Source organism: Gouania willdenowi, chromosome 19 (genome assembly GCF_900634775.1).
Source record: "Gouania willdenowi chromosome 19, fGouWil2.1, whole genome shotgun sequence".
In the NCBI taxonomy this organism is placed as follows: Eukaryota; Metazoa; Chordata; class Actinopteri; order Blenniiformes; family Gobiesocidae; genus Gouania; species Gouania willdenowi.
The window spans coordinates 703,179-728,827 of record NC_041062.1 but is presented as its reverse complement, the minus strand read 5'-3'; the positions used below and the strand labels follow the sequence as shown (position 1 = coordinate 728,827).

General features: G+C 35.9%; 1 protein-coding gene across 2 annotated transcripts in view; it reads right to left on the bottom strand.

Moving 5' to 3' along the window:
- Window positions 1–25,649, bottom strand: part of adamts14 (ADAM metallopeptidase with thrombospondin type 1 motif, 14) — a 49,170-nt gene that overhangs the window by 13,982 nt on the left and 9,539 nt on the right. Inside the window, exons 3-11 of one of the 2 annotated variants that reach the window (XM_028475340.1) lie at window positions 19,221–19,377; window positions 15,429–15,625; window positions 11,374–11,457; window positions 7,840–7,996; window positions 5,951–6,056; window positions 3,700–3,843; window positions 3,479–3,611; window positions 3,206–3,319; window positions 1,709–1,857 (exon numbers count right to left, since the gene is read on the bottom strand). In XM_028475340.1, the coding sequence (XP_028331141.1) occupies window positions 1,709–1,857; window positions 3,206–3,319; window positions 3,479–3,611; window positions 3,700–3,843; window positions 5,951–6,056; window positions 7,840–7,996; window positions 11,374–11,457; window positions 15,429–15,625; window positions 19,221–19,377 (1,241 nt within the window). The remainder of the gene's footprint in view (window positions 1–1,708; window positions 1,858–3,205; window positions 3,320–3,478; window positions 3,612–3,699; window positions 3,844–5,950; window positions 6,057–7,839; window positions 7,997–11,373; window positions 11,458–15,428; window positions 15,626–19,220; window positions 19,378–25,649) is intronic. The other variant, XM_028475341.1, reaches the window with a different exon arrangement.

Sequence of the window (25,649 nt, the reverse complement as noted above, 5' to 3'; positions counted from 1 at the left end):
TTTAATGGAGTCTTTGGATGATCAGGAGTGATTTTTAGATTTGATTAAAAAAGCACAAACTGCCATTACAGTGGCTGAAAATTATGACCTTTTTTCTGCTGCTAATATAAAACCATCAATACCAAATGTTTATTTACTGCTTAATTCAAGTGATTTTATTCATACTCTATACAACTAAACACACCAACACAGTAATCTTGTTGCAAACTCCAATCTCCAACAGAACCAAATAACATATTTTATGGTTTAAATATTGAACATAGCATCAGATCAGTCATGGTCACTGATGAAGCTAGCGTACATGTTAAGCTCTTCATCTTAATTAAAGGTGGATGCACACACTGAGCCACCAGCTTAAACACCTGAACCATTACAACCACAACAAACACACCAGGGCTTAAAACCAAGCTATTACCTGGTTTAACTGAAAGACAAACACTAAACACTGAAAACTAGTGGTGACTCTACAGAAACTCCATTAAAGCTTTCCACATTAATAATAATAAATTATGCCTCAAAGCTTTGTGAACACACACCACAACAAAGAGTATAATATAATGCAGGCAGTTGTGATTTTAAATATTTTGTTATTGTTGAAAAAAAAAAAAAAACACTGCAAAAGGAACCAAATTCATTGAATCAATCATTTTGCTTTTCCTATTAAATAAGTATAATTTTAGTGAGTATATTACTTTACTGAATAAGATTATTAGTGTTACTATTCATGTAAATCAATGTTGTATGTAATATGTTGTGTATTAAGGAGGTTTTAATCATTTTTTTATTCTTAAAATAGTTTCTCTTTGTTTTAAATGAAGATAATCTTAATGTTCAATACAAATCTCCAGCATTTCAAAGCCTTCTTTCTCATGGCACAGATAAAGCTGGTGTCTCTATAAATGAATGTGGTCAGATCACATTAAAAACTCTCCAAACGTTGAACACATTAGACTGAAGTAGTGAACCACTACACAGACCAGTCCAGTGACCTTGGTATGTGAACCTCAGATGTTCCGAATGACGTCTCTTTTCTGCAATAAACACTTTAATCAAACTTTAATCCAACAATAAATAACTGAGTGAAAAGTCATTTGCTGCCCTTATTAACTAAATCAGCCAAAAAGTCACATTTGTCGTATTTTTACCATAATTATCATCAATTCTTTTGCACATTTAACTAGAAATCTGGTTGTAGATTCATGAAAATGCTACTTCTTAGTGATCCTATAATAGCTGTGCATTTATTTGTGTCTGACATTGATTGAAATAATAAAGTACAAAGAACTTAAAACAATGTACAATCTGCTAGTAACATTTAAACTGCTCTATGCTTTTTAAAATATGAATTGAGGGGAAATAAGTCAAAGTTAGACATTTGTGGCAGTGGGCTTAGACGCAGCAACTCTCACCCCTAATTTTTTTTTATTTTTTATTTCAGGGCAACTTCTCACTTTAATAAATCTTCCACATCTGGTAGAAAAGAGTTTAAGTGCCTGCAGATGGTCAACAAGGTCATTGGTAAAACTCATCTAACACAAAAGCATAAATAAAAGCACTACTTGGATTTGAAGTGAAGACTCTTCAAGGTAAACGCTAAGCCAGCAAGACTAACTCATCAGACCTTATTTTGACAGCGGTGCAGTGAACAAAGTTGGCCTCAGTCGTATTTCTTGTCTCTATCTAGACTTGTTGCACTGACAGCACTCACGCAGGGTTGTTGCACTGTCGGCTACGGGAGCGAACGCCACCTCCACACGTTCTGGAACAAGAACCAAACTTGGACCAAGAGCCCCAACTTCCGTCGTGGCCCTGAGGCTCCTGGCTGGATCGCCAGATGCAATGGCCTTTGAAGCACCACTGAAATCAGACAAAGAAGGACAGCAAAGAACTGTCAAGGGGTCAATACACCACTGGTCATTGGAGGCTGGAGCATTTTTCTCTAGAGGGGGCTACAACTCCAAAATAGACATACACCAAAAACAGAGTTTGTGTAGCTTTGAACAAATATGGAAAATAGCAGTCACAGAACTGCTTTCAAACCAGTTAAAAACCCATAAACAAACAAGAACTAATACAATGGAGTCACTGAGTGTCTTTTTCAAATTATATTTGTTTTTATTTTAACTTAGTTCTTGAGATTTATTTATTTATTTATTTATTTTTGTAAGTTAGTTTAACAAGTAATTAAATAAAAAAGGAAGGCCTGACAAAATATAATTTAAGACCCAGTTTTTACAAAATATGGATATATTCAAGATTTGAAATCATTAAAGTTAGTTGTTTCTTTGCCTTTTCTGAAAATTGCTTTAAATCGGTCATACCTGTGTTTATCCATGCTGGGTCTGATCCTGATGTTTCACCTGTCAATCAGTCACTTTATGACGGACCACTGTGACGTCAGCCCCTCCCATGGCGGGAGGTGGTGTTGTGTAACTGAGCTGCTGCATTCAACTATGTGCAGCTGCAGTCGGTCTCTGGGCGCAATTAAGCTGCGCCCAGAGACCAGAGTTAATACGCATGTACAACTTTTAATGAGAGTGAATGGTATAGATTAGTGCGCCCCAAAGTGGAAACACGTGACCAATCACACACATATGATTTACTCATCGTCATCTATATATTTATTCTGATTATCTAAATACAGATATACATTTGTTTTGTAGTATTTTTAATTTGTTATTATTATTATTTTATGTATTACTTAAACTAACCTGGTGAGTGGTGGGGCAACGCCCTAGCGCCCTCTATTGGCCAACTGCCACTGCCACTGGTTGTTCGAGCTTTATTGTGTTCTGTGTCCTGTGAACTTGTACCAATCTGTAAAAAAGTCATCTGACAATAATTTTGATGTCTAGATTAAATTGCTGTAAGTCTGCCTTTGTGTTCAGTTTGCATTGTATGTTGATGGTTTGACGCATCACGGGTATTATTGCCTATTGTAATATTTTGTCATGTCAGCTTGTAGAGTTCGCGACCATGTACCCTTACAACATTTGCAGAAAACCCTAAACAAAGACTCCCAATCATCAAATTGAATCTGGTTCTGATCTTTAAAGCTGTGGATTGTCAAGAGACTTTGTATTTATGACATTTGGGAAAAATAAAGTCACAATGTAATTCAGGCTTTTGGATTCTATCATCACTAATACCGTAGTTTTTGGCGAAATCAAAAGGAAAATGGAGATAAAATCACGGACATACTTACTTTTCCTGGTGCACACTCCGTACCATCCACCGGGGGACCTTTTTTAGTTTTACAGAAGTACTGATTGTCAGGATGGCTGCACCAAAGCTGTTTGCAGGGGTCGTAAGTCCGAAACTAAGTGAGGAAAAAGGCACTTGAGTTAATCCTGTTTTATATCAATTCATAAAGCTAACCCTATCAAAACACACCTTTAAAGCTGTATTTATCAATTTTCAAAAAAGTTTTGCAAATGCAGACTCTCTGCAAATCAAAAACATTTCCAGATGAACTTACAGCTGTGCACATTTTATAACCAACTCCAAAATCAAAGCGACACTGCTCGTCCATTGAATAATTTATCCCGGGGAGTTCAGGAAGCTTGGGCCACTTGTGCTCGAAAGGATCGTCCAGCAGGCAGTCATAAGAGCTAAAGACAACATGAATATACCATAAGATCAATGCAACCAACATGTGTTAGCATAATAAGCTAGCTGTGTAAATACAGGGGTACACACTGGATGTATCTGTTGAGCTCCTGTTTGCTGCAGCGAGACCAGTGATAGCGGTGGAAGGCGGCTTGGACGAGAGGTGCCATGATGCTGCCCATGCTCGTCTCATCTGCACATCGATTCCCCTGACCATCATGTTCCATGCCTAACCTAATTAACACAAAGGAACTCATTAAACAGGAGTGCATGCAGGGGTACACGCCGTGGGCTGCAGTCAGACCACATATTCCTTCCTTTGAGTTCAAACTCAGTAAAAATATCATAAAATCACTGACAGTCATTTACTTTTTAACGTTCTGCCCTTTAATGCAAATTAAATAAATTGAATGACTATAATATCCACATGTAACTCTTCATCAAAAGATAAAGAAGAAATAAAAAGAGGTTTCTCTAGGTCCATCCACAGAGTTCTGATCTCGATTTTAGTTTATTAATAGCTTTAAAACATAATTGTATATATTTTCAAAATAATTATAATTCACTTCAGTCTGATTTTGAGGATCTACCACATTCACATCACCAATACTTTTGATGTAAATAAGGATTAAATACAACTTTAGGGCAATATTATAACCTGGCAACTACAAAGATAGATAAAACTGAAGTAAATTCCATAATTTAAAATGGTCTGCGCCGGGAAAGAAAATATGAAAAAGGTTCTGCTGCTTCACTTTTTATGAACAGATGGATAATTATATCTGTATTGAAACTCAGAAGATTCTGTCTGTGATTGTTGTGCTTGCTTTAGCCTGGAAACGTATCCAAAGGAACCATGCATTTCCCTCGGTAAGACTCCAGACTCCAGACTGGCAAGTTCAACTAATGAGAAAAGAGAATAAGACGCAGCGAGGGATTTGATAAATGGGTTCCATAACTAGTCAAGCGCTGTGGATGAATGCAGCTGGAGTTGATTTTGGCCAAAACTGTACCAAAGCAATATCTGACTAATGGCTATTTGACATGTAGTCTTGTCTAAATATGGTTCGTGAAATTACAAAAATTCACAATTAATATAACAGAGCAGACACGGTACAAATCAACTCTAATAAGTTTTATTTTTCACAGGCACTTATTATGCACAAACGACTGCTTCAATCAAATGATGTAATTACAGTGAGAAAGGCAACAGTGACTGTAATAAGCTCTTTATTTCCCTTGAAACCTAACAAAGCATGATAATTATAAAATAGGTGTACACATGACCCCATTCAGCAGCTAATGATGAGGATTCAAACTGAATTGCTTCTAATCATTATCTGACAATATTTGTGTAACTACACTTAGAGAAGGTTACAATGACTAGGGAATGTTGTTGACTCACAGATGGAGAGTAAGAAGAGTGCTGCTATAATTCAAATGTTGTTCCTTTTCCTGTACTTTATTATTATTATTATTATTATTATTATTATTATTATTATTATTATAGAATAGATTGTTGTCCAATAACTGGTCCCCAAAATGTATTCTGATTTCACGGACAAGGGTACCCCAGGGTACAGAATACTAAGGACACTCCTTTTTCTATAAGTTCAATTGTGGTAATTGTCAAGATTAAATTTAGTTTTTCCCATTCAAAGCTATATCAGGACAGTAAACACATTGTGCTGCTGTTAATCAGTATTAATAACAGTTCATTGTATTAATAACACTGACTGTACATTTTTGTTGACTAAAAATGTTTGTCATAGTATTTATTATTAGACTTTGATTAATTAAAAAATAAAAAATAAAAATAACCACACATGCGAACAAAAACTATATCAAAATGTATTTACATTTTTTAGTCAACTATGTCTTGTCGACTAAAACTAGACTATGACTGAAATGGTCCTGATGACTGAATTTTGATTAAAACTAAATTGTATTTTAGTCAAAAGATTATGGCTAAAACTAAATCAAAATTCACATTGCTACGAGGGGTTATACTGACTCCAAGGGGTTCAGTTTATGCATCCTCATTTTAATGTACTTTGGAAAATACAGTTAGTCTAGTTCGCTTTATTTTTTTAGATTTATGAGTGTATCTGCATTTTTGACAATTGACATACAGACATTATACAGGTTTCCAAGCACCTTTATAGAAATAATTGTGCAACTTTAAAAACACACATTTTAGAAAAACATTTAAACATTTTTCAAAAAAGGGAGTGTTTTGACACCTCGTTAAAATGAAACGACAGACTAAAGTTCTACCACCTCACAGTCAATTCCCTCCATTAGATGAGATAACCGTCTGATGCTAGATGCCGGTACTCACACATGGCCGGTTTCATGAGCAACCACAAAGGCAGAGGAGAAACCATCCTCATGGTTGAGAGTGCAGCTCCTCAGTGGGTGGCACATCCCCGTCACTGGAGCGTAACCTGTGCCATAAAAAGACACCACACAGCACTAATAATCAAGCACCAGAATAAGAGGGGTGTCATTCTAAAGTACATTGAAAAGGTGGAATATTATCTCTTTGAACTATGTTGCATCTTTAAAAAACAGATGATTTGTTTCCCTCAAGAAAAGAGGAAATAAAGAAGCGACAAGCTTTTAAATTACAGCTTTTTAAACACCTTGCTAGCACAAAAGGAGCCCCTGAGCAAACAGGAGAGCGCCATCATTACAAACCCCCAACGACACACAACAGCAACATTTTTAGACTTTTTTGCAAAGCACAAACAAAACAAAACTCGATCAAGAGGTGTGCAGCGATTCAGCTTAGTGCGTTTAACTGGTTCAGAAGCACGTTCACTGCAGCCTTCTGCAGGCGGCTTTAACATCAATTTCATGCGCTCTGACCATTAGAAGACTTTTTTGGCATGCAGGTAAAAAGCAGAGAATGCAGCAGGCAGACAGCTGATGATACAGACTCTCAAAAAGGCATGTATGAGGTTATTCTGGTGGACATTTAGTCAGAGCAGAAATGAGCCAAATGGCTTTTTGCTTAAGTATGATGATGGGTAATCAAAGCCTGTTTTTGTGATAATACTGGATGTGATTAATGCAACAAAAGGGGACACATTGATCCTGCAGGAGAGCCAGTGAAAGCAGGACCCTTTATCTGCAGAGGCAGATGAAAGGCGCTCAGGAGAATGCAGATTACATTCCCATGAAGAAGACATTTGGAGCTTTGCACATTAAAGCGAAAAGTTGCAGCAGCGAGTGTCAGAATCTATTTCCCTATTGTTGATGTCAAATAGGAGAAATGGTGGACTCGGTCATCAGGATGATGATCTCAGACGTCCTGCAAGAGAAACCACTCACTCACTTCTGGAAAACCTCACATCAATCACAGAAGGTAATCACAGGTGAAGTGTCTTTATTTCAACCATTTGTGCCACAAACGCCTTCTGTTTACCAAACAGTAGCAGCGCTCAGCGATTTAGAAATCTATCATCACAGCCAAAATTTGACAAGAAAGTGTGATTTCTGCTCATGGCCCAGGCCATCCCGACGTGGCGCGTGATACCAAAGAAACTGGGCATGTTATGAACACAACACAACTGCAGCCATGGCAACATCTCAGGGTGTGATAAGCAAACGGAGAATCCTCTAAACATGACACATGTGCTTTAAAATCTAAAAATATGCCCAGGACAGTGGAGGACATTGAGCAAGAGCACAGAAGATGTTTGTTCATTCTGTGACCAGTTTTACTGGAGGTTTGGCTGCTCGCTTCAAATTTTGTTTTGAAGGGCTGGAAAAAAGACTTAGAGGGTGAAACAAATGCTGAAGTGGCAACATGCGAAATAAAAACACCCACGGAGAGCACACATGTCCGTTACAGTTAGGTTGAGATTTATTCACTGATTGTTCAGTTGTTGAATAGGAAGTTCAAACTGAACGTAATAAATCTAAACTTAGAAAACCTTGATTTTTAATAAGTTACCTTACAGACAAGATTGCTGGTTTTTCTCTACATGCCAAAAACCTTCAAAACCATAATCACTTCTTCATTTTCCAGGGCGGCATCAACGTCAAGTCTGCAAGGTTCTGGAAAGTTACTGAGTAAAGTTTTTTTTTTTTTCTGTGAGGTCTCAGTTAAAGCAGAGTTTCCATCCACCTTACCTGGGCAAGACTTGAAGCCAACCCTTTTGAGAATGGAAGCAGATATCAGAACTCAGTCTGCACAGGCCTCGATCGAGAAGAATACAGTACCTTGCATACCTGCGGGACCAAAATCTTGCCTTGTGAGAAAGATGGCATGGTCGTGGTACTCGGCGTGGTCGGGGTCACGACGCTGCTGCGTGTTTGCCCATCGGCACACCTGCTCAAGGCTACGTGATGGGTTACCGCGTTCTATCAGGCTTATCGACTGCACAACAAAAAGGGACAAGAAAGAAGGTGTTCACTTGGACCCAGTAATATCATTACATTTTTCAGTTAAAATTACGTTTTCAATTACCCATGTTCAATTCACAATTCAATTACGATTAACGTGACCAGTATTTTTTCCAATTACAATTAAATGACAATCATTTTTATATCCTCAGAAAGTCAATTACAATTACGTTCTTAATTACTAAAGTTCAATTACAATTAATCACAATTACTGAGCTTCAAATAAATAACCTGATGAAAGTTAACCTTCCTCTTGTGTTAGCTTTCTGTTAGCATCTCTAATGCTAATAGGTCCTAAATCAGCTGTAAAATACACTATAAACTAATATCTATAATCTAGTTTATTTCCTATCTATTACCTTGTTTGGCTTCATAAAATGAAAATATAGGTTTTTATCATTTATGGTGTGGGTGTCTGAGCCTTTTTTGTGTCAGTATACCCCTAGATTTATATTTTTTTAAATATTAAAATGTAGGAAAACTTGATATGAAATATATTTCAATAATTGTTAACTACATATGTGTAGAACTGTACATAGAACTGTAACATGGTTCCACAGTTTTGTGTTAAATTTCATAGCAATTACAATTATAAAGTTAATTATCTGAACTTAATTACAATTTAAATATGATTATGACAGCAACGGATGTTTTAAATTACAATTACAATTACAGCTGCAAGCAGCGTTAAATGTGTGTTGCATGTCGGGGTGTGGCATAAATGTTAACGTGTTGAAACGTAGCTGAGGATTATATCACAATCTTTCTTGTAATGTTCTGTGCAAATATTAATGTCTATGATTTCCTTTTACCAATAGTTGGCGCTGACTATGAATGACAGTTGGGTTAAACCATAACTAATTTTTTTGACATACAAATAAAAGCTGCTATAATTAATTAACATCTATTATTATCTCTACAATCTCTTAATAACCTCTATAAACATTCAACTTTATTGTCAATATTGTTTTATAACACAACCAAATAAACATGTACGTTTAACATGAAAATATGAATGTGTGAAGTACTTTAACAGTGCAGTGTTGGATGCAAGACTAGAGAGTGATGATGTCAGAATTTAGCAGAAGTTCCACAGTGATGATGTCATCAGTGCTAGCTGGGAGCAAAAACAATTTTCAAGGGGGCGCCATGAGTCATTTTGTCATTCACATGTCCAATTCCCTTAAATTATCACATTTTCACCTAATACACGCTAAAATTATCATGAGTTTGTGAACTGGTTTTTGTCATAATAATAATAATAATAATAATAATCAAAACAAGGTTTTTCCGTTGGTGCCAATTGGTCTGAATTAAATTATCTAGAAAAAAATGAGATTATTGTAAGAGAAAAATCATCAATCTCTGTTATCAAATTAAGCTCAAGCAAGATCCCCACATTCTATATTGTTTAAAGCAAAACTATTTCTGTTAAGTTCCTTTTAACACTGTTTAAGTATTGCAATAATTATTTCTGCTTTTTTAATTTAGTAAAACTACAATTTGAGACTGTACTGATTGTGTTTCCATTACTGGTATAATGTGCCACAGTTACTACAGGAGAAATCTGGCTTCAAACCCAGGAGGAAATGAAAGACTTATTTTGAGGTTGTATAAAAATATGTTTAGTATGCGAGAAAACTGACAAGAGATTGACATTGGCTGTACTTACAGAGAGAGCAGCACCATTGGCTAACAGTGACTCATGTTGTTGAGTCAAACTTTAGATTTGAGTGCTTCTTTAAGAAAAATAAAAGAAATCAGTTCAGGAATATATTATATATTATATTTCATTTGAAAAGAAAAAGAAAAGGGGAAAAAAAGCAAAACAATGGCTTCATTTAAATACTATTTTAAAAGGATGGACAATTTGTTTAAAATATCTGGAAACTAAAAAACATTTTCAATAATGGATTAAAACGAATGGTGAAAATATTGATTCATAAAAATAAATTAATGCTATTTATTATTAATTAAATAAGGTAGAATATAATATAATGAATATAAAATATTTAATTGAGATTGAATAATAATTAATTAAAAATAATTTTATAGATGTTGAAATGTTAAAAGTTAAAATACTTTCTTTAATATTAAAATAGTATTGAAGAGAAAGGTTGAATGTAGACAAATACCTAGTAGTAGGGTTGTGTTGTGTATTACCTGCCATCTGGCGATATGATTCGTATCCCGATACATAGGTCACAATACGATACGATATATCTCGATATTAAAGTATAAGGCGATTATTGCGATTTCTTTTTTATTTATGACTTAACAAACAGCTAATCAGTAAATGTCTACACCTTCATGAGAACATTATGTATGAAATATATTTTATTGGCATATTTTACACTCAAAACATAGGCTTTAACATGACGTGCCAATAACTTAAAATAAAAAAAAATCTGCCTGTGGCTTTTAAACCAACTTTGACTTTAGTTTAACTTAACTGAGGTTCTGCCCCCCAGGGGATGGGTTAAATTGAAGAGGACAAATTTATATGTGTAACAATGTGTAACAACATATGTAACATCATATACCAATAAAGTTTGAGAGAGTTTATGTCTAGAACAACAAATAAATGCAGAAAGTTTCAGCGCACTTCTTTCAGCAGGTACAAAGTCTCCTGCAGTGAAAAAGACTTTCCTGGTTAAATAAAGGTAAAATTTTTATTTTTTTTAATTAAAATAAATCGATATGGATGCATTTAGAATCGATCCGAGAATCGCGCAATGTAATATTGCGATATATTGCTGAATTGATTTTTTTTCAACAATAATATTTTGTTATTATAACTTTTAGTTTTGGGTGAGAAAATTTTAACATCTTGGTGCTGTTGTTTATTTAGACAACTTTGTTTGCATATAGCTGTTATTGATATTATTGAACATCCTAATCGATAGATCAGTTACCACAAATGGTAAACCTGTGTTTTTCACAGAAATCTAATGTTACACACCTGTGTGAGCCGTAGTCGTGAGCATTACTTGCTTAGTGAAGCTGTTATACATTATACACTGCACCACTTTTATATGTTGGGCTTTTGTCATGTCTTAGTGTGTTCAGTTGCATTTGTGGCACTTTTTATACGACATAGACGGTGCATTTACTTGTGTGAGAAAATGTTGGCAAGTTTAAACTGAAACTAGTTCATATAACCTGAGTCTGGACTATTTTTTTTGGCCATTATACTTGTAATCAAAAAGTTTGTACTTGAAAAATTTAAATAAATTTATACCTGGAGATACTTCAAGTCAGAGTGTACTTTTTTATCAAAAGACAGATTTTGCAAAGCATAACCCATTTCACCAGGTGTTTTATCATAAAGCAAATGTGTGACCTACTCACCTGCCTGTACCCAACCATGATCATGCGGACAAGGACGATGTTGATATTGGTTCCCAAAGATTCATCGTGATAAATTTCATCAACCTGAAAAAAAAATAAATAACAGATTTGTAAGATGAGAGTTATATTCTGACAATCATTGAACCTTAGCCTTCACCACTGGCCTCAAATTAAACACTTTTAAGTAACTCAAAGAAATCCACACAAAACAATAACCGTGCTCGTGCTGAAACCTTGACTTTCATGTGTACAATTAATCATGCAGGAAACTTTTTATGCCGTTTTAATAGCACTCGGCATAGTATTGTAACTACAGTCTATTTAGACTTCTGTGCTGATGCAATTGCAAAGATCCATTACTGGGTCGTCCTTATTAACCAGCCTCTGGAATGTAGGAGAATAAGCTACAATTTCATTCAAATTTCAACACTGACTTCCTCCTGAGGGTGTTGTATTTTCATGAAATCATGAGCACATGTTGGTTCACACAAAGCCATCCCTCTGTTTCACTGTGCTGGTGATCCAGATACAGTTATAGGCATTTATTTTTCCCCACTTAATGCCTTTAAAAATAAGGATATGCAAGTTACCGGATGTATAATGAATCATAAACAATCAGTTATATAAGGTGTCACAAATCCTGCCTGTAACTGAAATTGCAGTATTTCTTATAATTCACAACTAGCATTGATAATATGCCTGAATATTAGATTTAATATCCAGTAAAAGCAGATCTGCAGATAAATGTTTACAGTTTAAACCAGTTCTCCAAAGGTGAATAATAATAAATCATTCTTCGTCATCAATAAACACAATAGGAACTCAAATCAATGAAGTAAAATAAAATGCGTCATAGTATCTCTCTTCATGGCTCCGTGGTCTAATTTAAATTTGCTTTATGGAAACATGATTATTATTATAATATAATTGAGCCATTTTAAAGTTCTTACATTCTTTCCAGCTGTTTTATGACAGTCAGAACTTCTTTTACTTGTTAGAATGGAATAATTTCCTCCTTTTTCTTTGTTTTGACAGACCATAAGCATCCCTGTGGGAGAAAGATATCGCTCTCACCAATTTATAAAACCTATATCATAGTTGGTGGGACTGATTTATCCATTAGTTTGTCTGTGCTGCTTCACTAAATGAATATAGATTCTAAACAATGATGAACAGGTATATTGTCTTGAATTTTTCCTCAATAAATACCACAGGATGCATCTTATTAATATCCTATTATTGATGCCAGAAGCTTTCTGAGCACAACAATCTATACATCGCTTGCTACGCCTTACTCAAAATGTCTCTATAAATGTCTTTTATTCTCTTTTCAACAATAACTTTTTCTCCTTTTGTCATTCGGACCAATGTGTGCCAAATTATATTGCGTAAACACAATAATTTATTCATAAAATACCGTTATTGCCTTCAACATTTGTTAGTGCATTTAAAAAATATCTGATGCAATAAGTTTGTCTGTGTTGCCAATAAAGGGTCACCCTGCCTTAAAAATATCTTAAGCAAGATTTATTTAGCTTAATAAATGCAGTTAACCTCAGACTTTTTAAGATGTTTTACAAAGTTATAGCCTTATCAATACTGACCAAAATACACATTCATGTTGAGCAAGAACAACACAATCTCACGGGGAAATGTGAATCTGTCACAAAAACAACAGTTTCATTTTCCATGTGCATCATCACGACTTCCACATTCTTTTTGCGCTGCAGATACGACTTTTAAACCCAATGTGTTTCATTTAACAGTTATTTGCTATGATTGCATCTTAATAAAACACTTTATTTAGGGATTGAGAACTAAACTAGTGTCAAAAAGCACATAAACATTATGTACTACGTGACACGTAATAATTAATAATAAAATATACAGAATACCTGACATTGTCACGAACTGTGTGAGACTGGAATGGAAAGAAGCTACTGCTAAAGAAAGAGGACATGGACACACAAAGGACTTGTTCTGGAGCTTGAAAAACTGTTCGTCAATACACATGATTCACTTTCTTTTTAACGAACCAAATCCTTCTCGGTTGTGTTTTTAAGGCTTTTGTGAGCCGTGGCAATCTAACACAATTAATTGGAACACCAAACAAGGAACCACAACGTGGCATTTATAAGCAAACTTTGATCCCCTACTGGTGTGAAGTAGTATCTAACACTTTAATACTTACTTACCTAGTGCAGCACAATGTCCCACTAACCATTGGTTAATAAAGAATGAATGCATTTCAACTGATAAAAACAATAAAAAGTAATTTCTCAAAATACTTAAAGAGACTGAGATTGTAGGTTTTTAAAATCTGCGTTTGATAATTTCATGTTTCTAGCATTTTTTCAGCCAAATAGTTTGTTTAATTGTACATATAGTGATTTTTTTGTCAGTGTTCTAGGAAACCTGCTTGTCTTAAGCTTATAAAAATGTTTCTGGTCCAAAAAGCTGATCAATAGGTAGAAGCCACAGAAACTTTGATAATTGCAAAACCAGGAGGAACATGTAGAGAAACAGGGCTCTTGTGTATAACAATGAGAAAAACAGCTGTGGGCTAAAGGTGCTAGGTGTTCCTGGATTGAGTTTAGCACCACATCAACATGGAGCGAAGCCTGGCCTAGCGCGGGGTCAAACAACACAAGCATTGTGCAGCAGAACCCAGGCAGCCACCTTGGCTATTCACAGACAGGATGTCCAGTAATCAATCCTTCAGGGAGTGTTTCTCCAGGTGGTACGACGGCACAGGGATTCAGGGGGATTTGAAAAGAGCCCAGAAAGCATGTAGAGTACAAGGAGAATTAAAGTGTTTTGACCTGTTTTCATTAAAAAATAAATAAATGTGTAAATCATTGTTTAATCAACATTTCCTCAGTCTGAAGTTCCTGTCTGTTCCTGTTCTGTCTAAATATGAGTTAAATTTAAAGATGAAGGTTCTACTAAACCATTTTTTTTAAAAAATATTATTAAAATCCTATTAGACTAATTTAAATACTGAAGAATGTCCTTACATTAACTTCACTGTCATTACAAGTCAGACAGTCTCTCCGCTTAACATGTAAGAAGTTAATATTCTGATTTGATAAATACATCCCTCTATGTCCTACTAGTGGACTTCTGCTACTGGTTGCCATGAATGTCCAGCACCCGCTCTCAGTACAACCTTGGTCCAGCTAATCAGACCACCATGCAGGCTCCAAATGGTAACTGTTACAGAGTGAAACCAGCACCCTGCGAAAATCTGACTTGGAGGATTTGGGTTCAATAAGTAGATTATGGTGGTAGGAGCTGCTGGAACCCATAATGAATGAACTGAGAGTTTCTCTTTTTCACTTTTAAATGGCTAATCCTGTTCGCAGGGAGAAAAAGTAGCGATCTGAAGACACTGTGGTAACGTCTGATATGAAAGACAGTCAATGAGTGAAATAAATCTTTAATTTGTATTTAAAAATATGTGTAAATTTAATGTTAAACATGTTATTTTCTAGGTAAGATAAATGTTGTTGACTAGTGTGCATTTTTCTCTAAAACAATTTTAAAAATATTCCATTAAGCAAGATTTATTTAGCTTATTAACCTCAGACTCTTTTAGACTTTTTACAAAGTTATCAATACTGACCTAAATACACTTTTATGTTGAGAAAGAACAACATAATCTCACGGAGAAATGTAACTCTGTCGCAAAAATAAGAGTTTCATTTTTCGTGCCCGCCAAGACGACTTCCACATTGTTTTTGTGCTGTGGACACGACTTTCAAACCCAACGTGTTTCATTTGAAAGTTATTTCCTGCAATTTTGTCTTTTTAAAAGACTTAATGTACTGTACTGCAACACATTCCAAATCTAAGAAAAGAAAATGCACACAATGCATGCTCCCATTATGCATCTATTTACACCTATGAGCTATTTACAGTAATTAATAAACCAAATATACATGTAATAACAGCAACAAAGAACTAGCACAAGCAGACTTTCATGGTTTTGACTTCAAATTTCAATCTTCAGGAAACTGGTAAATCTAAGGAGCTCTTGAGCATGAATAACTTACTATATTCATGAGCGTGAGAACATAATTCTGCACATGCTCCTTCCCATGGAAGCGCACCACCGAGTCATCCACAGCCAGCAGCACCTCGATGCTGTAGTCGTCTTTCTTTGCATGTCTCCTCTTGCGATCGGACTCAGACAGTTTGTGTTCGACCAGATCCAAAGCTGCGGGGAGGTCCGCTATCCCCACGTCTGCCACTGAAAAAATTACAACAAGAACATAAACAAGTTTGTATCGTGGGAACCTTGCTACACAGTGAAATCTTTATAACCTTTGCTTCACAGAAATCACACAAGGCTTTCAAAAGATGATGGAAAACCAATTTCTTTCTGTCAAAGTTTGAAAGGTGTGATGGTGGGAATTCAAATTTCACAAGAATTCAGCAGGTCTTGCTTGCAAAAAAAAAGAGTCAATGTTGGATGAAAATGAGTATTAGGAAGCAACACATGTATGAACTCGCCAGAAAAAAGACAAAACGCATCATATTACTAACCAAAGCTAAATGGAAATATTCTAAAGTGTGAAAACACATTTGTGTAAGGATGGAGTTCAACTGCATACAATGATCAGCTGTCAATCAAATTATAATGCAATAATATATTCATGTTCTCAAAGAAAGAAGTGACCTTGGTTACTCGTAGGCAAAACACTTCAAAAGTTGTAAAAAATAACATTTCATATCAGATATGATTGAATAAGTAATGAATAACCCCATATACAGTATATGTGTATGAGAAAATACATTACCAAACCAACGAGCAGGAAAATATATGATCAGTATGCTGTAGCATTATTCAGATATTCTAATCAATTCCTTTTTTCTTTGCTAAAGCTAAAATGAAGTACTTTTACTTGTTAAAACCCAGCATACATCTTTACCCAATTAGATGCACAGCTATCACTACCCAGCTGCATTTCTTTTCAAAATCATTTCACAAAAAAATAAATGTCTAATTGAAATGTTTTTCACAGCATGTTCCCATTGCTGAGCTTTTAAATAGGTTGTTAATTCTATTCAGCGAGAAAAGACCATTCTGCAGGTGTTCAGCTGCAGTCGCTCCAATCTGAAGCACAATTATTCAGCACAGTCATTATTATTGTGGCATAAGGAGGAATGAGCAGGAATTCAAAGGTGTGAGTAAAAAAGATCACAAGTGCTCCTTGGCTCCATGGGCTAAATCTTAATATAATGGCTGAGGTACAACATTCCTTATTTTACCAGCTAAGGTTAGTGAACAGCTATGGTTCCTTTAAAATAAAGGAGCGTTGCACACCTCTACAGGAAAACTGGCATCAATTCATTTGACGCTATTTTTTAAATCCTGATAAACTACATCAGAAGTCAATGAAGGTTAGCTTTACTATAGAACAGATGTGTAGCTTTTTTTATTCAAAAAACCATGACCAACATACCCGTCTCTGCTGAAGTATATGTAGCAAGCTCTGCATGCAGGCAACATGAGACACACCATACACCATCAAATACCACACCATACACCATCAAATATACAGTAAAACAATGGTTCTCAAACTGGGGTCTGCGAGTTTGGGGGTCCATGAAATAATTAGCAAAAAAAAAAAATCTTATTCACATTATATAATTTAAAAAAAAGTGTATAACTACTGCTACAGTACATATAAGACAAAAACAAACAGTTTTTGGATACTGGACGTGTCATTGTAAAGTGTGATGCTGTCACAATAGCTATAAAAACATACATACTTTTTAAGTTCATTTCCACAACAAACATCTTAAATTATTGAAGTTGAGTTGAAACATTCAAAGAATAGATCATTCCTAATGTTTTCTAGGGGTTAAAGTGTCATCAAGGATGTCATTAACTGTAGTTCACTATAATATAACACCTTTGGAGCTATGTTGGCATTTTTTGAGGGCTCTAGTAGGGTTAGAGTTAGGCTAATAAACAACAGCCTTCATGACACCTTATTCATGGTAGTGTCAGGTGTCATGTCATAATAATGACAGCGTAATATTAGCCTTATGTATAAAACTTCAAATAAAGTGTTGCCAAAAATGTTTTCCCCTGTAAGAGGTCTCTGGATCCAAAACGTTTGAGAACCCTTAGTATACGTTACGTAGTATGCGTTTAGGTCCTGAAACATGGTACCGTTTGATTTTCCGTGAATCTGTATCAGGTAGTACCAAAGGACTGTGTTAGCTGGGATGTGTTAGTTACCTAACAAAAAAAAAAAAAATCGGATCATTGTTCATTTTTTAAACTCACTGATCGATGATCGGCCCAAAAATCCTGATCGTGTAAAGCCTACCAAGAACATCCGCCTAGTTCCCAGAGAGGGTTCTGGCATCCCCTACAGGCAGGAAACATGGGCTTTAACCTGTATCCACAATTCAAGTTGAAGTGTTTGCCTGGTTCTAAGTCCATATGTTTATACCAGAATTCCCCACCAGGAGCAAAGTGATCTGCACAGCAATATTCCAGACCATGCAGCTCTCCCATCAATGACAAGGCAATGATTCAGGCATTCTGGAGTGTGAGAAGCAGGCATTGGATGGTCTTTCCTTTTTATGAATGATGTTATGCTGCTGACTTCATCACATGAGGGCCTCCAACACACACTTGAATGGTTCACAGCTGAGTGTGAAGCGTTTGGGAAGCATATCAGCGCCTCAAAGTCTGAGTCCATAGTCATTTCACAAAAACAGATGGTGGATCCTCTTCAGGTATCGGAAAAAGAAAACGGTGCCCAACGAAGAGGAGTTCAAGTATCTGAAGTTCTTTTTCATGAGTAAAAGGAAAAGGGACTGTGAAATTAACAGCAAGCTCAAACAAATGACCATTTAAACGTGAAACTACGCCCCCACACTCACCCTCAGTGATGGTGAGCACTGGTCCATGACTAAAGAATGACATCAGATACAAGCAGATGTAACGATGACTGAAATTATGCGTGGGAGAATGATTATGAGCTCCAAACTTTATTTCTCTGTTTTTGTGCATCTGGTTAGGAAGTCTCTTTGCTGCTTTTGTGCATCAGACACAGCCAAATAAAAGAAGGTCAATGTGGCTTTGTTTATTGTCATTACTGCTCTTGCTGCCTCATGTGGATAGTTTAAAAGGAGGTGTACTGTACCTGCCACAGTTACGTAACATTAAAGACAGTCTCAACCTGTTAATATGCCAGAATAAATTATTTACAGTAGTCATTAACAGTTACAGTATATCTACCTCAACTCCTGCATAACTTACCAACATACTGGCATCAAGTTTACTGTTAGGGAGAGGCATAGGCTTCCAATCATTGTGATTTTAATACACTAAGTACTTTAGTTTGTGAAACATTCAGTTTACTCTGATTTGTGCCACAAACACTTTTTAAGAGTTGTTTTCCTTCACTTGTGACTTGGAATGACCGCTTTGCTCTGCCAAAGCAAATGTAACATTCTAAGATGTGCTTGGCTGTATGAAAACTCAACAACTCCTACAAACATTTTGTATTGAACAGTATTTATGATGCAGCAAATGGGAAACGGCCACCTCCAGTACTTGTAAAAAGACACCACAGAAAAGCATTCCCACCTTAAGCAAACCAAAGTTTAGGCTGTATGGGGGTACTTTCTGTATGATAGACAAGTTTCCTCTGTCCAGTTCTATTGACCTGCTAATGGTTTAATATATCATGCACTGATAAGCATCTGTCCACTCCTCATGCAGCTACTGTAATCCCTCACTTTTTTTTGTTCCTGTTCCAAGTCAAACCCACACTGGGATCTCCATTTCCACTGACGTCACACTTCTTCTCCTCGCCTACCTTCATTGTGGAGGTCATCCCTCCGCTGGCCCGTCTCTCGCTTGATGGCAGATCTGCGGTAGACCACGTGGACACGCCCCTTCATTTCCACATCCTGCTTGCCCTTTTCGAGGGGTTCAATGAAAAATTCTCCATTATCAGTCCGGATCAGGCCTGCCTGGAAAAAGAAAGAGGTTCTTAGAATGAGTGGAACTGCTCCTTTTTCAAAGGACAGATATTTCACTGGAGGCAGTAATCATAGTGTTTCCCATCAATTGGAGGATTTAGAAAAGGAATGGTTACATGATGGAATGACTCAGGAAGACACAATTTGAGTTCTTTTAAGACCTCTACTAAAATGTATCCATGAGTCCATCCATTTTCTGACCCACTTGCTGTTTTTTTCAGGGTCACGGGGTCTGCTGGTGCCTATCTTTAGCTCTCATTGGGCGTTAGGCGGAGGTACACTCTTGATAGAGTGTCAGTCCATCACAGGGAAACACACACAACAACTCACACTCCAACGGCCAATTTAGAGACTCAAATCAACTAGACAGTTAAACAGACTAAAATTTATGATATAATATAAATAATGACTATTTGAACAGATAGATTATGAGAATAGTTGTTTAAATTCAGCCGTATGTTTTATAAATATACTGTACTTGGTAAACTTGACAAATAAAGCATTTAAGGAACTCAAACCAAGTCTGTACTGAATTTTTTCAACATAATTGCTTTTTCTAAACCTACACTTCCAATATAAATCTCCACTTCACTCAGTCTAATTCAAGAATCTCTCAAAAGAAATCTAATAGAGCAAAAAACAGTTGCATGGAGTGCTGCATGGGTTTCTTGTGTTGGAAAGTTCCTTGAAAAAATGTTGTCTGTCTGGTGCTCTTCAGTTTGGGGATCACACTTCAAGTTTTGAAAAGATCTGAGGCACTCAGAGGGACTGTTATTAAAAAGCCCAAAAACATGCTTTTTATGATTAAATAGCCCTAATGGAAATGGAACAGTCCCTCTGAGTGCCTCAGATCTTTTCAAAAAACTAATAGACCATTGAGGAAAGTTTGATTAAAAGTAAAGTAGGTAAAAAGAAAACTTTTCTACCACAAAATACATGATAGACAGTTGTTCTTGTTTTGTATTTAAGGCCATATTCTATCAACCCACTTTCTATATCATAATACTATGGTTAGATACACTTTACAATATCACATCAATCAACTTTTCACGCTCACATTCACACACCAATGGAGCTGTGCATTGGAGGCAACTCAGCTTTGAGTGCTTTGCTCAAGGAGTCTTCAGCACATAGACAGGCATAGTCTTGGGAATGAAGCCCCAATCCTTTCAATTTGAGGGCGACCCCTCTAACACCTGAGCCACAATCACACAAAGAACCATCCATTGTCACACACATATTATGACTCGCCAATTTACAACATGTCACCTAGTGATGCAAGGAAACCAGAATAACGAGAGAAATACACATAGGAATAGAAAAAATAAGACACAAATAGTCTGAAATTAGGCACCAAGCTCTTTCTCTTGAATAATGATGTAAAAGAATATATATATATATATATATATATATAAAATAAAATTTCCACTGGGGTAGCTTAAATAAACAGTTATTTACATAGAAGAAAATGGCCTGGTACAAATATTGACTATTTATTTGTTGACCTTTAGTTCTCCACCACCTTGAATGGAAATGCTAGTGTCTAATTATTTACTGTTTAAAGAATGGTTTCACCTATTTGTGTACAGTAGGTGGCATATTATTAGGGATAGCCTTTGAAGAAAACAGAAAAAAAGCAAGTGACTACGAAAAATGTCCCGTTTTCTTTAACTTGACATTTTTTCCCCAGTAGTAAAACTGTTCAGTATTTGGCTTTGATTTTAAAAGTGATAACATGAGCAGATCTAACAATAGGGGAAAACAACTTGGAAATAAAAAAAATGTAGGTAATAATCTACTGATAGTTTAGGGATTTATGTGCAACATTTAGCATAAAAAATCAACACCAATAAACAATGTTTGAAATCATTATTAAAATAACTAAAAATCTCACTCTGTCAGAAAAGGAGATTTGCTTTATGGGATTTTGGTGCCTGACTGCAATGAGAAGTCGTTTATCTAGGTGTCTGGATTAATAATAGTCGATTATTCGAGGTTTGATGGAATCGTGTCAAGGCAGAAAGTCAATTAATTTAGCTGCTGAACGGTCGTTTTAGGCGCCAATGTAAATAAACTCTGACATGACAGTCGACTCATCCCCGTGGTTGAAGCTTTTTATTATTTTGCTGGTTTATGCTGATGTTCTGCTTTATTAACTGTATTTTTTATTGAATTACAAAGAAAAATCCTTGCATTTATCAGTTGACAGTAATTCAGGAGCTATCTGATCTGCTTTTGAATTACAAAAAAAAAAATGTTTGAGAGAAGTTTATGTTTTTAGCAATAATATTGTCGCCTCAAGTTGTACATTTGTTTACATTTTGTACAAACCTGAATTAATTTGGAGTTTTGTTTTTCTCCATTTATACTACACTTTTCTACAATCAAGATGATAAAGTCTGCAATACCTCAGTCTTTGTTCACGGTTTATTCTGTCTGCTTGATATTCTCTTGGTTTTAATTAGAGCCAAATAAATGGATTTAATCCAAAGACAAAACATTTTCAAACAGCACTTTTTGTTGGTTGTCTATTAAATCATCATGTGACCAACTGCTCACAAACCTTTAGTTTTTGACATGCATTGTTATTGTCCCCTTTTATATAATTGTTATATCACTTGTAATATTTGTCGGCAGACTTCTTTGAAATGCTGTTTTAGTTTGCCATGGTTTTTAACTTTTCTACTTTACTATTTTCCCATTGCCTTTTCTCTTACCAGACTAATGCCACAATTCATTGTCAGGCAGATGGGACTAATTATGGGGTGCACATGTATTTTTCTTTTAAATAAGCTGATACAAAGACTCGGAAAATGATGGGTTCATCTTTGAAATAAATCGATATGCCCACATACCACAAGAGACGCATATTTGTGTTTTAGAATTACTGCGCTGGACTCACCACAAACATGTTGCCAGATTATCTGATACCCCAGTATTGAATATAGTTGCAGCACCAGGTACATGCACCATGTATCTACAGTCACACACAATCACAGAGGTTTGAATCATAACAAACCAGTCAACACATGGCATGGTGGGACTTCAGCTCTTTCTCTGCTATTAGCACATTCTTTTGAGTTCAGTGACACTTCTTTATGGATGCAACATGTCTGCAGAACTAACATTCAAATATTTTACACTCACTCAAGCAATCCAAATAAAGATGACTTAAACTGAGAGCTGTCATTTCCACAATAAACTGCTGAATTACTTCATGCTATACACATTTTGGAAACATGCAATATCTTGTGTATGAATCAATCCTTTCCAGATGTTCTTGCCTGTTTATGATTCCTGTTATCCTTACTAATACAAAGTACAAACAGGAAACTATAAATTCATCTTGTTTTTATTAATTCTAATGAGCACAAACTGTTCTCTACAGTACACAGCATATCTCATATATCATATTCATCCTCCCAACCAGAAAATACTTAATAAAAACAGATTTTTAAAAGCAAAATTAAAAAAATTAAATAAAAAACTCTCTGCATACTATCACTGTGGATTGTAAATTCAGTGAAGTTAAGTGTGGACACGAGATGATAAGAACAGAGAGACGTGAAAGAATCTCGCCAGGAAATGCCAAGTAAGACATGCTCCAATACTTCCTCTGTGGTCTCTGATTTCAGTAGTGGGTGGAAAGTGGGGTTGAGCTGTAAGAAGAGGAGAGCAGCAGCATCTGGAAGTGCCTTCAGAGCAACCAAACATAAACATGTGTAGACTGAGCTCCAAAGTCTGGCCTAAGCAGGGGTTGCTAAGTTTCTCTGGGTTTCAGCTCTTATTTAGAGGGCTGGGACAATGTGGTGGTTATTTAACAAATGCATCCATAATCATAATACATTTAACAAAAACATCTGCTATGGCCTAACGTAGACTAATATATTTGCTGCTCAATATAACTTCACGTTGGACACAAATCCTTGCAATGCTTTATTTTTCCAGCCCCTAAATATGTTTTTTCTCTCAAAACTGCTACTGCAGTAAATAGTTTAATGACAAATAGATGAATAAATATACAAATAAATTAATACACAGATCACTCAATAAGTTATGCCCACTGACAAGTGAAGTGACTAACACTGAATATCTCTGTATCTTGGCATCTGCTTCTAATGGTTCTGCTACAGTGATAAACATCCTTTAGCCTCATTCAGAGGGTCAAAGATGAAAAAGTTATGTTTCCTCCCTCTCTTCTTATTCCACATTTTGTAAAAAGTCATCTACAAACGGGACAGTTGGATTTTTCTAGCGTTGTGACATCACATTGCAGAAACTCCTCCTCCTGACAATCCTGGCTCCTCCTACCCTATAAGAATGTAAGCTCTTCCCTCTCAGACTACCTCACAGCTAAAACAAACACTGCGGTTTATTATAGAACATATATTATACTTTATTGTCATATATGTAAAGCTACATACATGAAATGTGTTCTCTACATTTAACCACTCATGCATATGCATGAAGGCCCCAAAACAGCCTGTTTTTAGAAGAGTCATTAAACTGACTTTTCAGAGGCTAAAACTCTAGAAAACAGGCGAGTTTTGGAAAATAACCCTCAAATACTATGTTGTTGGGGTTCTTAGAACAAATGGAGATGATGGTGAAAAATAGCAAAATACTGAACCTTTAAAAACTTTCCTCAAACAGTAAAACAAATACCCTCAGAAAGCATAAACCGCCACCACGTGCCAATATCCTCTCAGCCAGTCATTGGCAGTACCTCGATCATTGATCCTGATCAATGCACCATGATCATTCACACATTAATGGTTTGGAAGAAATTTTCCATCGTTCAATTTCCAAGATTGTTAAATAACAAACCAAGATATAGATTTTTTTAAATTTCACCAATTTCAGCCAATCTTTTATTTTTCCTGAATTGGTATATTGATCTGGATCACCTCCCAAATTTAATGGAATCTTCAATTGGGTAAGGTTTATCTTTTGTTAAAATAAAAACCTGCAAACAGACAAACAAATAGATAAATACCTCAGAACCTTTTAGACTTAAGTACAAATTGAAAAGCTTTGTGACATGCAATTTAATTAGAGGAACCAAACAAACATCTTTTCATATAAAGTGACAAAAGCAATTCATGTTTTTGACAATGAATTGGAAGTACAAATATTAAGCATTCTGTTGTTTGAGCCTTATCAATCTGCTTGTTCTTCAGAGTAAAGTGAATGGAGGTGAGGGCAGTGAGGAGCCATCCAGCTGTGTCACTGTTGGAAAAAGGAAGAACTATATGGTACAAAGCTTAATGAACTCTAGCGGTGCTTTCAGACAAAACTAACCCTGCAAGTTGCTACCAACGTTAGTGTGAGGAGTCCATTAGAAGCTGTGAAAGACATGTCCACTCCACTATCTACTTAACAGAAATACCTTTTTTTTTAACATCTGTCAACATTACAAACAACATGAAAGTGGAGCTATAAAACAAATCCTGACTCATTCAACATGGTGGTCTTTTCTACATGATCTTTTCCAGATAGCTACATCTCTTTTAATGCACAACAAACAAGCACCTTCTAAATATTAAACAAGCGCTACAGGCTACGGACGTTGGAGCATCAACACATAGGGAAATCAAAGTCCAGTCATCATTCCAGGGGCTCAACCTGTAATTTGTGCCAGATTGTTTAGAAACGTGTAATTTTACTTCTTTTGTGGAGCCAGAGTTGCAGACTTATAAACCTAATCCACTGTCAACCTCTGTGAGGAAGTCCAACTCAAACATTATCGTTAGGTTTGAGGACATTTAATGAGACTGTGACACCAGTGACTGACATAACATGCTGGTGACACTGGATCATAAAGCACAACCAGGACAATCAATAAGCCAGGCAGTGAGTCCTGGCTCAATGGAGCTTAGTGTTAGTGTCTGAAATGATTGTGTGATAAGGGTTGTGAGCGAGAGATTATTATGAAATACCTTTTTATAAGCTTTCCAATCTCACTTTGCTGGGGCCAAAAGGGCATGCATTCCTTATTCTCAAGACAAGGAATACAACAAGAAAATTGGTATTATTAACCTTCACACACTGTGCATATGTGTCAGCTTGTGCGTGAATCAGTTTGATACCTTGATTGTTGTACATTTTTCAGTATGATATAAAGCAGACATGGGCAACTGGCAGCCAACTGGGGCAACATGCTGCCCTTGGTCTAGTTTTGTGCAAACCCCAAAATAAACAAAAATACAGAGAACACATGCCAAAATACATCAAATTACTCCAAAAATACACAAAACGACTGC